This window comes from Bos javanicus, chromosome 29 (genome assembly GCF_032452875.1).
Source record: "Bos javanicus breed banteng chromosome 29, ARS-OSU_banteng_1.0, whole genome shotgun sequence".
Taxonomy (NCBI): Eukaryota; Metazoa; Chordata; class Mammalia; order Artiodactyla; family Bovidae; genus Bos; species Bos javanicus.
Window position 1 is genome coordinate 42,353,488 of NC_083896.1, and position 15,421 is coordinate 42,368,908.

Sequence of the window (15,421 nt, forward strand, 5' to 3'; positions counted from 1 at the left end):
GACACCTGCGATCACACCTACACTCATGAGCACATCAGTGACCTGCAGCAAGAGTCCATGAGGTCGAGAAGAATCGGACATGACTGAGTGACTGAACTGAACTGAATGATAAAATCGACTCAAGATAGACTCATAGAAAAAAAGAAAAACATTTTAATGCATACACAGAGCCTCCTGGAAATGGTCCCTAAGAAGTAGCCAAAGCAGGCAGCTTTTAGACATTTTAGACAAAGAAACAATACATTTGTGAGAAATTGACAGGACAAAGAAACTAATGTGTTCTGAGTATTGGGTGGTTTGTGTTGTCCTTATTGTTGCCGTTTGTTTGTTTGGCTGCCCTGCGTCTTTGTTGCAGCACAAGGGCTCCTGGTTGTAGTGCACAGGTTTCTCTAGCTGAAGGCTTGCTCTGGTTGCAGGCTTCCATCCGTTGCACTGCTCAGGTTTAGTTGCCCTGAGGCATGTGGGATCTTAGTATCCTGACCAGGGATCGAACCCGAGTCCCCTGCATTGGAAGACGGATTCTTTTTTTTTTTTTTTAACTTTACATAATTGTATTAGTTTTGCCAAATATCAAAATGAATCCATCACAGGTATACATGTGTTCCCCATCCTGAACTGGACCACCAGGGAAGTCCCAAAACTTAGGTATTGCATGTTCAGTTAGTGAGGAATCTAAGCAGAGTTTGCGCTTGTGGTGGTAAACTAAAGAAGTAACGAGGCGTTTATCCAGGCTTCTTCCCCCAGATTCCCCGTCCCTGGCAATAAGGATGTCCTTCTACATCCAGTTGCAGCGGGGGCACCTTTCACATGAGGGGTGTATTTCCTGCTTTCAGGGCATCAGAAAGGAGAGTCAGAGCATCCCTCTTGCCTTGGCCATTTCTTAACTTTAATTCAAAATAAGCAATGTTCCATTGTAATATATTTGGGAGTAGTCCACCCCAAGTCCCAACAGCACTGGTCAGAAAACGGTTCTAGATAAAGACATGGATACTCAGAAAAACAAAAGGATGCAGTAGCTATGTGAGGATGACCCCAGAGACCAGTGTACTCAGCCCAGCTCCGCTGTACTCACGGACACAGTGACATGGACGGGGTGGGCCAGCTGGTAAGATTGGAAGCTGGGCTTCTATACCCAACAGAGACTTGGAGACAGTGGCCCCATCCTTCCTGGGGATGACGTTCAAAGAGATGGCTTCAGGTCCTGGCAGTATTGAGCTTTTTCAGGCAGGCATCTGAGGGGTCATCCTGCAGATATGGCCTTATGTTGCCAGAAGCCCTGCTGGAGTTTGACGATCCCTTGGTGCAAAAGTCTGGATGCGTTTGTTCTGTGACTCGAGTTCCACGGCTCTCACAAGCCCACGTTCTCTCCTACAGAGAATGAGACAGAGGAGAGTCTTTCTAGAGAAACAGGTGATGAGAAGGAAGGGGTGAGGGAGAGAAAGAAAGGCAAGTTAGTGAGTTACCTTCAGTGGGAAGAGTTCAGAAATAGAGATGCCAGGGCCAGGGAAAACGAACAGATGAAGGGACTACACACACCCCCAAGCGCCTCCTGCATTCTCGAGGGCCTCTTCTTTCCCCAATAGAGGGCATGTGCTCCTGCAGTGCTGTGAGGTACTTGGACAACAACTGGGTCATTTCTTATAATAAACATTCACTTACCGTTGTTGTTCTTCAGTATCTAAGTACTGTCCAACTCTTTGTGACCCCATGGACAGCAGCATGCCAGGCTTCCTTGTCCTTCACCACCTCCTGCAGTTTGGCCAAATTCATGTCCATTGAGTTGGTGATGCTATGTAAACATCTCATTCTCTGCCACCCTCTTCTCCTTTTGCCCTCAATCTTCCCCAACATCAGAGTCTTTTCCAATGAGTTGGCTCTTCGCATCAGGTGGCCAAAGTATTGGAGCTTCTGCTTCAGCATCAGCCCTTCCAATGAATATTCATTGGAATGTTCATTGATTTCCTTTAGGATTGACTAGTTTGATCTCCTTTGCAGTCCAAGGGACTCTCAAGTGTCTTCTCCAGCACCACAGTTAGAAAGCATCAATTCTTCAGCACTCAGCCTTCTTTATGCTCTGACTCTCACATCTGCACATGACTACTGGAAAAACCATAGCCTTGACTATATGGACCTTGGTCGGCAAAGTGATGTCTTTGCTTTTTAATATATATATTGTCTAGGTTGGTCATAGCTTTCCGTCCAAGGAGCAAGCGACTTTTAATTTCATGGATGCAGTCACAGTCCGCAGGGATTTTGGAGCCCAAGAAAATAAAATCTGCCACTGCTTCCACTTTTTCACCCTCTGTTTGCCGTGAAGTGATGGGACTTCACTAATCTTAGTTTATGATTCTGCAATCCTACACCTAGTGCTTACCCAAAAGAAATTAGAATCCACGTTCATGCACACAAACAAACCTGTATGGGAATATCTAGAGTGGCTGTAATAATTATTGTCAAATATCAAAAACTACACAAATGTCCTTCAGCTGGTGAATAAAGAAAGGCTGGCCCATGCATGCAGCAGGATACCACTCAGCAGTAACAAGGAACAAAGTGCACCACGTGCTACAACAAAAATGAACGTCAGACGCATTCTGCTAAGTTAAAGAACCCAGGCACAAAAAGCAAGCTTCTGTATGATTCCATTTGTATGACATTCTAGAAAAGGCAAAGCTATAGGGAGAGAAAAGAGATCGCAGGAGCTGAGGTGTGGAGCTGGGGTGAGGGGCTGGCTGAAGACAAAGGGGCCTGGGGAGCTTTAGGGGCGAGTGACTCTCCTGTGATCTGCGTTCTCCTGATGGTCACATGGATATGTGAGAGTGTCAACAGGCAAAGAACTATATACAAAAAGGGTCAATTTATAACTACTAAATGTTTTTCAATAAGTCTAAATTTATACTTATTTTGAATATAAACATATATATAAACACATATGCCTACATGTGTACACACACACACGTGCTGTCCATCTGTTTTAATGGTTGAATAACACGCCATTAAATGCAGACGTCTATTTTATTTGGCCAGTTTCTTGCTATTGAGTGGTTCCCAGGGTTTGGACATTCTCTTTAATGCTGCGATGCTATGGAAGGCAGTAAGGAGTTGGTCCAGGACTTGGCCAAGCCTGCCCCAGTGCCTCCCCACGCAGGCTTTCACTCCATCCCTACACAGCCCGCAGGTAGGGATTATTATCTGCTCTGCACGAAGTGCAGCTGAACTTAGCAGGGGGGTGGGGGAAGTCACGTGTGCAAGTTGCACATTCAGGGAGCAGGAGACCGAGGATCCCCAAATGCTTCTGTCCAGTTGGGAGGCCCATGCTCCTTTCCTTACACTGTGCAGCCAGTTGTAAACTATTGAAAGGAAGTAACTGTGTCTTATTTCTGTTCGTCACTCCAAAACAACTAATATAAAGGAGACTGGACCCAAGATGAGATGCTTCCCAAGAACCGGGGTTGGCTTGAACTGAACCCCACTCTCTAATGGAATAAAGTCAACAGTCTGCCCATGAACTCACTTCTAATGACGACGAGCCCTTGGTACACTGTGGGGGTGGGGAGCATGATGAAGTCAGCAAATGGCCCTTGAGTGCCTGTTGTGCCAGGCACTGAAGGGAGAACCAGTGCATGATGGTGCAACTGTTCCCCTTCTCCATCTCAACCCTGGGACTTAAACAGAGAACCCATCCTTGCTTGAGGGAGACAGATGGCTCACACAGACCCTGCTCATACAGAAGGCCCAGTGTTCATAGCCAGAGGCAGAAATCTCAGTCAGGTCTCCAAGTCTCGGTTTTCGCTTGGCCTGAGACAGGAAAACCAGAGACAGGCAGAGGGGAGCCCTGGCAGGGAACATTCTAGAACCTGACCCTCAAGGAGCTCCAGTCCAGCCTGCAGGCTCCCTCTGTTCATTACCTGCAGTCAACAGTTGGGAGCCCTTCTTGCACTGGTGAGAAGTCCCTCCCTTTACTGGGGTGACTGGGCTGGAAAGCTCTTTGGGGGACAAAGAAGAGAAGGGGAGGGGGTCCAGAAGGCAGTGTGGGTGGACATGCAGCAGGGGAGTGAGTCCGAGTGATGTACACGGTTGGGTGTGAGTGCACTGTATGTGCAGAGTGTGTGTGTGTCAGAGAGTGAGTCCTGACTCCCAGTAGGTCTGAAATGCCTCCTAAAGGGCCGTCTGCCTCCTACCCTGGCATGGTCAGTTTTCATAAGCATTCCCTTGTGTGCAGTCAGAAAGAATCTGTATTTCCTAGTTCACTCTACGTGCTCATTGAATCAGCTTGTCAGTATGTTTTGCGAAGTTTCTGTATCTTAACTGATTTTTGTGTCCCCTTGATTTATCAGATCCTGATAGAGGCATAGGTAGATCTCCCACTCTGGTGAACTGGTCATTTTCTCCTTACAACAGACCAAAATTTTTAATATCTCTTTTAGGATTTTTATTAGATGCAAACAATTTTAGAAGTATTAATATCATACCTTCCTAGGGAATTGAAAGTGTTTTCAGGATCTTTGTGGAACGTTTCTCGACACCAGCAGTTAATTCTGAGTTTCCAGACACCAACTGGGTGCTCACTGAATCGGTTCGATTTTGACACTAAACACAGACTTCATAGCCTAAGTGCTCAGTCCCCTAAGACTGTCTTCCTTCACATCAGATGTCCTTCACCACTCACCTGTACTTTTGTCAAAACCCCTCCTACATTTCAGCAGTTTTCCAGAAAGGCTCACAGAACTCAGAAAGTCACCTTAAATGTTTACCAATTTATTAGGATGGATACAATTCAGAAGCAACCAAATGGAAGAGAGGTGGAGGGCAAGGCGTGGGGGCAGAAGATGCAAGGAGCTTCCCTCTCCTCTTCAGGCAGCCACTCTACGGACACCTTGGTGTGTTCACCACCAGGAAGTTCATCAAGTCTCCTCGCTGAACAGTTTTTATAGAGCTTAATCTTCAGCAACCCCTCCCACATTCCCTTCTTAGAGATCAGCAGCCTGAAATTTCCAACCCTCTAATCACTGGGTCTTCCTGATGACCAGCCCCATCCTAAGGTTATCTTAGGGTCTAAGTCACCCCATTAGCACAAACTCAGGTTGATCAAAGGGGTCTCCTTAGAAATAGCAAAAGATAAAGCCTATCAACAAGGAAATTCTGAGGGTTTTAGGAGCTCTGGCCCAGAACCAAGGACAAGGACCAAGTGTATTTCTTATTATGCCACACTTTTCACACTTTCTGTCTACTACTCATTTTTGGTTTGAAGCTTATATTTTCTGATATCAATATAGCTATGCCAGCTTTCAGTTAATTAATATCAATGAATTAACCAGTTTTTAGTTACTAGTTGCCTAGTATATCTTCTTTTATTAAAAATATTACTATAAAATTTATTAAAATAATTTTGAAAGTTTTATTTTGTTTAAATTTTCAAGTTTCAGCTATTTATAAGGTATATACCATGTAAATGTTTTAATATACAAAAGTAGGAGTAAAATGGCCACCCACATACCTAAGGCATGGGTCAAAAGCTCATTTTAGGTCATTTTATCTGCATCTATTTTTTATGCCATGTGTTTTACGTAAACCTCATACCTTTATCACACTTAATAAGATTCATGATTCCTTAATATTCTTCATTATCCAGTTCACATTCAAATTTCCCCAGTAAACCCAAATTACTTTTAGAGTCCTTTTTCACTTTAGTTACTTTGTCCTCAACATGTCTTTCAGTCTAGAACACTTTATTCACACCCTCAATTTTTTTCCTTGATAACATTAATGTTTTCAGGATGTCAAATGACTTGTCACATAAACTATCCATCTTATTAACTTCAGTCTTTATGTCCTTATATTTCAATTGTATCTGCTGTAAACAGTATTCGCTGGATTCGTTAATTCGCTGAATTCGTTAATTCGCTAATCCTGTAAAATGAATTCGCTGAATTCGTTAATTCGCTAATCCTGTAAAATGTTTGTCTTTTACTTGGCAAGTTTAGTTCATTTATATTTATGGTCCTGTAAAACGTATTCTGTAAAACGAATTCGCTGAATTCGTTAATTCGCTAATCCTGTAAAATGTTTGTCTTTTACTTGGCAAGTTTAGTTCATTTATATTTATGGTCCTGTAAAACGTATCCTGTAAAACGAATTTGCTGAATTCGTTAATTCGCTAATCCTGTAAAATGTTTGTCTTTTACTTGGCAAGTTTAGTTCATTTATATTTATGGTCACTATCAATATATTTGGAATTAGTTCTTCCATCTTATCTGATTATTTCCACAAATCTCACTTTTTATAGGTAATGTTTCATTATTTTTTAATTGAACAAGCTGCTTTTGTTTTGCTTTCTTGTGTTTAGTCTACCTCATTCCTTTTTATTCCATAATTAATTTGGAGATCTATACTCCATGGGTCCACATCATAATCTCCCCAGTGTGAGAGAAAGGCCTTCAAGAGACTCCCCTTTAATTTTGGCCTGTGTCCCTTGAGCTTGGCACACTTGAAAACAGGCATGAGATGTTACATCAATAGAGCTAAGATAAAACGAAAAGAAACTAACTGGGAGAAAACCATGCTTATGTCAACACTGGGGAAAGAATGAGCATAAGCTTTTCCTAGACCAGGTATGGTCCAAGCAGTAGTAAACTAGAAACGAGCCATTTATAAGTCCTGTCCGGGATTCCACACACACATGGTCCCCAGACAACCAAGGCTGCCAAGGGAAACATTGGCAACCAGATAGAGGAGATGACTTGCCTTGTGGAGGAAGGACAATTGGCCCCAGAAGGGTGCTTCCGAGGAGCCCACAAAAGCCCCTTTCAGGAAACTGGTCACTTTGAACATCTGCCAAGCCCAGCTAGTAACAGAGGCAAACGGGACCAATCACAAATGGTCACACCTCCTTCCCTAACCCCTCCCCAGAGGCCTCAGCACCAGGCACATCACATATAAGACCATCCACACCCACACTCCATAAGGTCCGAGGCAGCCTTTGTACCACGTGACCTGGCTCCACTGGGCAGAGCTGATTGGTCTAGTGGGCCACCTGATCCAATGGCTGTCAACCAATCAGTAGACAGCTCAATGTGGTGAGGGAGCCAATCAGATTCTCTCTCAGGAGCTTGTGTTAGGAGCGTCTCACAGGCCGCGGGGAGGGATGAAGCTGAACGGGTATGGGAAGAGAAGCCACAAGAGTGGGTGTGGGATCAGAGACTTGGGGGCCGTGACAAGCCCCAAGAGGAGAGGATGCAGGATCACTGTGGGGTGGAAGTGATAAGGCAGAGAAAAGCTGTGGAGAGCAGGGGAGGTTTTAAACAAGATTGGGCAGAGCATGTAATTTTCATTATGGCTGTGGTTTGGTTTGGTTTGAGCCCCACTGGACATCTACAGACTCCGGCTGCTGACTCCTGGAAGCCGGCCTGGGTCTAGTTCCAGGTCAAGGGTCCTGGTTTCCCTTGGTTCCTGTTCTTGCATATCAGTCAGGTGTGTCTGTCTCTCTTGGTGCCCACCTGTACCTACACAACTGGAAACACCCATTACTTGAGATAACCAGAGCTGGACTTTGTTTCCTGCAGGTAAAGAACACAGCCCACAATTCGAAAGTGAGAGAAAATCACCAAAGACCCAGAGCACAGCCTGGAATCAGCAGGAACAGAGCCTCGCTGCAACCTCAACAGACTTCATGCCAGACAGTTTTTGATGCATGTCCCCCAATAAAATCTTTCCTTACTGGGCTTTATTTTATTCTTGTGAAAATAAACCTTATTGTAAAATAGAATGAAAACTACAAACCAAAGCAGAAACCCTCTAGGCAAACAAGACCCCCTCAATGTATAAAGTCACTGCAGACTGGACTGTATAAAGTCACTGCTTCTGTTTCTTGTTTCTTGAGAACATGACTCCGATGAGGCCCATGGCTGCAAGGCCCACTCCCGCAATGCCAACTGCCATGATGGCATCTCTGACCTGCAAGAGAGAGGACAGTGAGTCAGACTCTGTGTCAGGAAGCTGAGAACAGACTGTACATACAACAAGGACATCCAGCTCAGGGAGCTGGACATGCCCCTTAGCTTCCTTGACAAACTCAGGAGTCAACAAATATTGGCAGGGAAATGGGGAGAGAAGGGCAGGATGGGAAAGGAATTGGTGGATGGGGCCAGCTGCCAACAAAGTACACAGGCATAAAGAGGGAAACTCCTTTGACCCTGTGAGTTTTTAAAGCAGACAGAGCCCCAGAGGGTGGCTATAGAAAAGACAGGGAGACGAAGCCAGATGGTTGAAATCCCGGCGGACCAACAGGGAGCTCTTGAAGTAAGTGTAAAGTTGAAGAGGAATTGCTATTGAATCCTTAATAAACTCTGACCTCTGTCCTACAAATCCCTCACTTATCTTCACCCTTGCTGAATCCCCAGAGCACAGTCCAGCCAACCATTGACTTTTGCATGTTCTTAAATATATGACTCAACTATGAAAAAGAGTAGTGAGGTTATACTTTAAACTATTAAGATATCTGACTTGTATTGCTTATAATAGGAAAAAAAAAAAACCACTGGGACAAAAGTAAGAGTAAGTTTCACGGTAAAAATTGAACATATGTCAAATTTCACTCTTTCCTGAACTCCAACTAAAAATAAAGTAAGTCATTAGTTTTAGGCATAATTTCACTAGGACTCAGAGAATACTCACTGCAATGAAGGCACAATGCCCCAGTCGGCAAAACTCTACTTCTCCCAACTAAAAGAGTATCATGAACATGGATCAAGAAATCTCCCCTGAAACCAAACCAGGCATTTAATCAGAATCAAGATTCAAAAAGGAAAAGATTTTCTTAATGGTTTGATGCCAAGAAATCCAATGAGACAATATATCAGAAATCTCAATAATATAAAGGGTGAAAATGTGGACCTGAAACCCAAAATCCACATCCTTACATGACCCGCCAACTCTGCCCTTGGTACCCTAAGCACAGAGCTTGTCTAGGTTGTATATTTTGTGGCTGCAAAACTCACACATGCCCAACATAAAGAACAATTTGGAAAGCTTCAGTGGTTAAAAAATATGTATCTTGGCACTGCCCAGGCTTATCTGAGCCATAAATGTGTCCAGCAAAGCTATATGAAATTCCAGGAAATATACCAGTGTAACTAAGATCACAAGGTACCCAGAACTGGTATCTTCGGCAGCAGAACACGTGAGGACAGAAGTTCGAATGAGGAAACTGACCTAAGTTCCATTGTCGGTCAGTCTTGAGAGCTTCCTGTGACAGGTAATTCGGAGAAGGCGATGGCACCCCACTCCAGTACTTTTGCCTGGAAAATCCCATGGACAGAGAGGCCTGGGAGGCTGCAGTCCATGGGGTCACTACAGTCGGACACGACTGAGCAACTTCACTTTCACTTTTCACTTTCATGCATTGGAGGAGAAAATAGCAACCCACTCCAGTGTTCTTGACTGGAGAATCTCATGGACAGAGAACCCTGGTATGCTGCAGTCCACGGGGTTGCACAGAGTCTGACACGACTGAAGCGACTTAGCAGCAGCAGCAGCAGTGAAAGGTAATTAGGCTGGCTTTATGGCACCCGTGGCTTTGTTTCGGTCTTGCTAGGGAACCTGCATATAACCACTTGTATCCAGTGTTTTCCTTGCTAAGCTAGGTGTTAGGGTGGGAGAAATGGTTTGCAGATAATGGAGTGGGAACAATAAGCCCCCAGTTCTTTACAGAACCTCATAGTGTGAGAAGAAATGCTGATGGAGCCAGTTCATACAAAAGGTACTTGGTCAAGGAAAACAACAGTAGCCTCATTGTTTGTGCTCATGCTTTGTACAAAGTATGTAATTCAATACAAAAGTAGTATATAGTTAGTTCTGAGGGTGCAAATTTTACAGAAAGAATGATCTTCCTGGGAGAGACAGTGCTCCCTTCAGATGTCATTGATGATTTTCTTGTTGCAAGGCTGCTGGGTCCAGTCCAGCCACTGTGCTGAAATTGCAGGAGTTCTGATCATGAAAATAGGCTACATGGTGTGCATCAGAGGTCTTCAATCAGAATATTACGAAGGAGAAAAATTGTCCTTCGTTATCTTTTTTTTCAAAGTGGGCAAACTGTAATTCTGTCAAGGCATCCCACTCCAGTACTCTTGCCTGGAAAATTCCATGGATGGAGGAGCCTGCAGGCCATGGGGTTGCTAAGAGTCAGACATGAGTGAGCGATTTCACTTTCACTTTTCACTTTCATGCACTGGAGGAGGAAATGGCAACCCACTCCAGTGTTCTTGCCTGGAGAATCCCAGGGACGGCGGGGCCTGGTGGGCTGCCGTCTATGGGGTTGCACAGAGTCAGACACGACTGAAGTGACTTAGCAGCAGCAGCAGCAGCAGCTGCTTATGCTAAAATGTCCACTCTGAGTTAAGCCCTGGAATTGTTTCTAGGAAAAAGACAGCTTGAATGTGCTTTCTTTACTTTCAGCAATGTTGTAAGTGGATATAAGAAGAGGAATATTACTCAGAGAGCAACTGAGCAACTGAGCAATTCAGACTATGAGGGGTTACAAACTAAGAATGTTTATAAAATATTTGACAGCATGTTGGCTTTAATATTTACAGTAATTTTTAAATAACGCCCTGCAATTTATCCAGGTTTATGAAATATACACATTACCATTGGCCAAATCTTCAATTTCTACTTATCTTAAAATTGTATCTGACACAGAATAGACTTCAGCCTGAGTGTGTAGCTCCTAGCTGCTTTTTTTAAAAAGTACTATTCAATGTGAAGGCTTATTTACAAAAGCTTACTAAGGATACATTTCTTGAAACCTGAGTATTTTTAGGTAGGTAGATGGAAAATAGGAGAATCTGTTTTAGAATACTCAGGCATGGAAAGCACAAACTACATTTTGGTTTTAATCCATTGCTTCCCTTTCTAACTGGAAAGTTACAAGTCACATGTAGTCTGTTGAAGGAAAATCTAGTCTGCTTTAAAGAGCTGAACACAAATAAACATAATGACTAATCAGATTCTTTTAACACAAACACAAATGTCCTCATGAGTTAAATGAAAGAGAGTTGCTGCTTTGACAGCGATTACAAAGAAAACTACTGCTGGACATTGTCCAGCACCCGCTACTTCCACCCTCTCTGGTGAGATGGGACAAGTGCGGAAGCTGCATTTTAATTTGGCCACACCGTGTATTATGATCGTTGCTTGCCTTGGCCAGTGATTCTCAAGGAGGGGAGAGGCTTGGCCTCTGGGAGATATTTGTCAATATCTATAGACATTCTGGTAAAGGCCATGGCAACCCACTCCAGTACTCTCGTGTGGAAAATCCCATGGAAGGAGGAGCCTGGTAGGCTTCAGTCCATGGGGTCCCGAAGAGTCAGACAAGACTGAGCGACTTCACTTTCACTTTTCACTTTCATGCATTGGAGAAGGAAGTGGCAACCCACTCCAGTGGGTTGCCTGGAGAATCCCAGGGACAGGGGAGCCTGGTGGGCTGCCGTCTATGGGGTCGCACAGAGTCGGACATGACTGAAGTGACTTAGCAGCTTAGCATAGACATTCTGGCTCATACACCTGGGGATGGGAAGGCTACTGGCATCTAGAGGGTAGAAGCCACAGACGCTGCTAAATATCCTTCAATGCACAGAGCAAGTCAGGACAACGAAGGCTTAACTTCATTGTCGATGGCCCAAAACGTTAACAGTGCTGAGGCTGAGAAACCCTCATCTAGGCCAAGAAGTGAAGGGAAATCTTGGGGAACAGTTTACACGGCGCCTGCCCTTGCTCCGCAGTCTGCCCTGCTTTCGTGTTCTCTGGAGGAAGTCCAGGAGGACTGCTGACGCTGTTTCGCCTTTTTCAGATGTATGAGTGGTGCTTCGGGCTAAAGGCTCAGGAAGACAAATGGCAGGTGTCTGGTTAGTGTTGCTTCACTTTTCACAAAGATGTTTGTAGAAAGAATGAACAATAAACAAATATTTCTTGGTTCTTTTACTATCTCAAGATTTGCAATTGTATTTAAACACTCTAAATATTACGTTTGTGTACTGACAAATGTGTTTTACTAGATTATGTAACAACACTGTGTTGAAATAAAATGTTCTACTTATATGGACTTCTGAATTTGTTCTTCAGTCTATTAATAACCACTAAAGGAGAACTAAAAATGACACAATTAAGAGATATTTTATAAATCTTCCTAATACAACACCCTAAATTTATTACTTCCCAAATGTGCACAGTAATCTCTTTTTTTATTTTATTGCTGCATAGGAGGGTGGACATTTACCTGAAGTTGAAGCCAGGTCTAACTGGGACCTCAACTGTTACCTAGTACCACAAATTATGAAATCAGATTTATTTAGCATAAGTTTCTCTTTATTCTGACATCATCACTGCTACTTTTAAAAAACTTCTATTATACTAAATATACCAGTAAATGTTAGTTTTCTCATTTAAAAAGATAAATAATTGGAAAACAGGAGAGAGAAGATAAGGAAATCAGAAGAGGGCTTCCCTGGTGGCTCAGTAACAAAGAATCTGCATGCCAATACAGGAGATCCGGGTCCCATTCCTGACCTGGGAAGATCCCACCTGCCACAGAGCAACTAAGCCCGTGCACCACAACTATTGAGCCTGTGCTGCGAGCCTGGGAGCCGCAACTGCTGAGCCTCCGTGCTGCAGCTACTCAAGTCCATGTGCCCGAGAGCCATGCTCCACGACAAGACAAGCCATCACAATCAGAAGCCCGCACAGCAACAAAGACCCAGCAGAGTCAGAAATGAATAAATAAAAATTTTTAAAAAAGAAAATCAGAGGCGCAGTCTAGGGATACAACCTCCAGAATAAAAAAAAAAAAAGAGAGAGAGAGAAAATGGAAAACTTCCCAGAACTGAAGAATTGGGGTTTCCATACTGAAAAGAGTCATCAAGTTCCCAATACAATTCATAAAAACAGATCTGTGCAAGGTTTATCATAGATAAATTTCAGAAAACTGAAGATAAGGAGAAGAGTCTATAAACTTCCAGAAAGATAAAATTGGTCATATACAAAGGCTCGAAAATCAGAACGAATTCAGACTTCTCAGCAAGAATAGCTTAAACGACATAACAATGGAGCAATACCTTCAAATTTGGGGCAAAATTTTTTTCAGCCTAAAATTCCATCCCCAGTCAAACCATCAATCAAATAGGATAAAATGAAGATATTTTCAGGCACACCCAGTCTTTTTAAAATGCACCTTTTCTCAGAACCTATTCAAGGTGGTATTCCACCAAAACTAGAGAGTAATCCAAGAATGGGAAAGATGTGAGCTTCAGAGGGTAAAAGCATTAACACAGGAGAAAACTGAAGGGTGTCTCTAAGGGCCGCTAGTAAAGACAGATACTAGGATGACAGGATGCATCTAATGTGACTCAGGACAAAGCTTTCGAAGGTCATTTTCCCCAATAGGCACGTGTGCTGATGCCCAAATCCCCCAGATTCCTTCTGTTTGCATCACCTTTGTAAGCTAATGAGGTTCCTCTCATGGACCTGGCCAATGACTTTCCCAGAAGGAGGCTCTTATAAACTGTCAGAGAAGTTGAAACCAGACTGTGACCCAGAGATTCTGGAACTCTTCACCAAACATTGGCAGTATTACCCTGTCCATAACCTAGGTAGGGGTGTACTTGATATTCCTCGATTTTTATATTAATCGCCTTTCACATTCACATATACATACTTATATATTTATTGCATATATGTACAGGATGAACTAATCAGCATGCAGGTCAGTGTAGTAAACACCGCTGGTTATCAGCAGTATGAGGAAGAAGGCTGAGCATGATCCTTGCTGATGAATGCCTCCCCAGGATGTCACTGTGGCCCAGACAGGCCAGTGGACAAGACACTGGGTGAACCAAGAGAAAGAATGAAAATGAGGACCATTATGACCACTTCAACTCCCACGATTTATTAACAGAATTTTCTTAGTTGCCACTATGCTAAGCATAAGGATGCTCTTATCTAATTCACACAGTAACCTTCCGAGATCAATATCATCACTTGTACTTTACCCAATGGCAACCCACTCCAGTATTCTTGCCTGGAAAATCCCATCGACAGAGGAGCCTAGTGGGCTACTTGACCACCACACTGACCAAGGGAGAGACCAAATCACAAAAAGTTAAAAAGTAATGAAAATCAACAACCTGATGGATCTTAACCTCACCTTTCATCAAAAGAAAAAGAAAAGGCATATTCCTTTGCATCAACTGGTATCTAAGAACTTTTAAAAATAATGCTGTCACACACACACACACACACAAAAGGAGGGGGAGGGCCAGAAAAGGAGGGGAGGAAGTGAGAGAAAATGAGGAGGAAGTTAGTTTCCCAGGAGAAGTGATTCAAAAAAGAGAGTGGCCATGGCTAAAGTCAACTAAGTAAATAAACATCCCCTGGGGGCCCCTGGACTGCCCCTTGGGTTACAGCAGGACCGGGCACAATGCTTTTTATAAGCAGGAAAAGCTGTGTCAAAAAGACCTGGGATTCAAATCTCACCTCTGCTACTTATCAGCACAGCTGGAGACAGCTCTCAGGAAAAGAGATAACACAGATTTGTTTGATGACAAGAAAGGCCACCAACAAGTGCTCTGGGGCTCCGTTTCTGCATCTGTTAAGCAGGACAATGAAACCTGCCTCTGGGGCTGTGGGAAGGGTCCGTGTCAGGGCCAGGCGGCCAGGGAGGGCTGGACAACCGGGCTGACAGTGATGCCTGTGCTCAAGCCTTCAGCCAGCATCCCCTACTCCCAATTGTCTGTGGTGCCCATCACCTCACCCCTGTCCCCACCCTGACTATGATGTTCTTGAGGAGAGTTCTGTCTCTGCTCTCCTGTCTTGTTTGTGTGCCTGTCTCCACCCCAGCCAAGTCCACACTGATGCCCGCGTCAGCTGAGAAGGTGGAGATGGGGGCACACTGAGGACCCACCTGGTCGCTGCGGGGGACCCCGTAGCGCAGCTCATTGACGAAGTGCTCACAGTTCTCGCTGGTCAGCTTGTAGAGAACCTCCTGGCCCACCAGCTCCTCCGCCCGCTGGATGATTTTGCTGGGAGGCAATGGCGAGTATCTGCCATCGTGCTTGTTGTTGACGTGGTACCTGTCTCTCCCAACCACGTCACACAGCCGCTCCTTCTTCACTAAGGCCTTGTCAGTCAGTGCAGACATGAGACTGGCCGCACCAGCTCCTGGGATTTCGCCTGTGGATTCAGGAAGAGGAACACAATTGGTCCTGGGCCGGCCCCCAGCCTAGCATCCACCACACCAACAAGGGGATGAGCAGATGAGTCAGGGTCAGAGCTGTGTGGCTTTGGATAAGACCCTTGTGGTCTCTGGTCCCTGGTCTCCTTATCTGAAACAAGGAGTGAAGTTCCATAATTTGTTGTGATTTTTTTAACCTAC

General features: G+C 44.2%; 1 protein-coding gene across 2 annotated transcripts in view; it reads right to left on the reverse strand.

Moving 5' to 3' along the window:
- Window positions 1-7,680: 7,680 nt before the first annotated feature.
- Window positions 7,681-15,421, reverse strand: part of LOC133241365 (phospholipase A and acyltransferase 3) — a 30,005-nt gene continuing 22,264 nt past the window's right edge. For both annotated transcript variants that reach the window (XM_061406744.1, XM_061406745.1), the window contains exons 4-5: window positions 14,951-15,219; window positions 7,681-7,953 (exon numbers count right to left, since the gene is read on the reverse strand). In XM_061406744.1, the coding sequence (XP_061262728.1) occupies window positions 7,852-7,953; window positions 14,951-15,219 (371 nt within the window). In that variant the 3' untranslated portion in view covers window positions 7,681-7,851. The remainder of the gene's footprint in view (window positions 7,954-14,950; window positions 15,220-15,421) is intronic.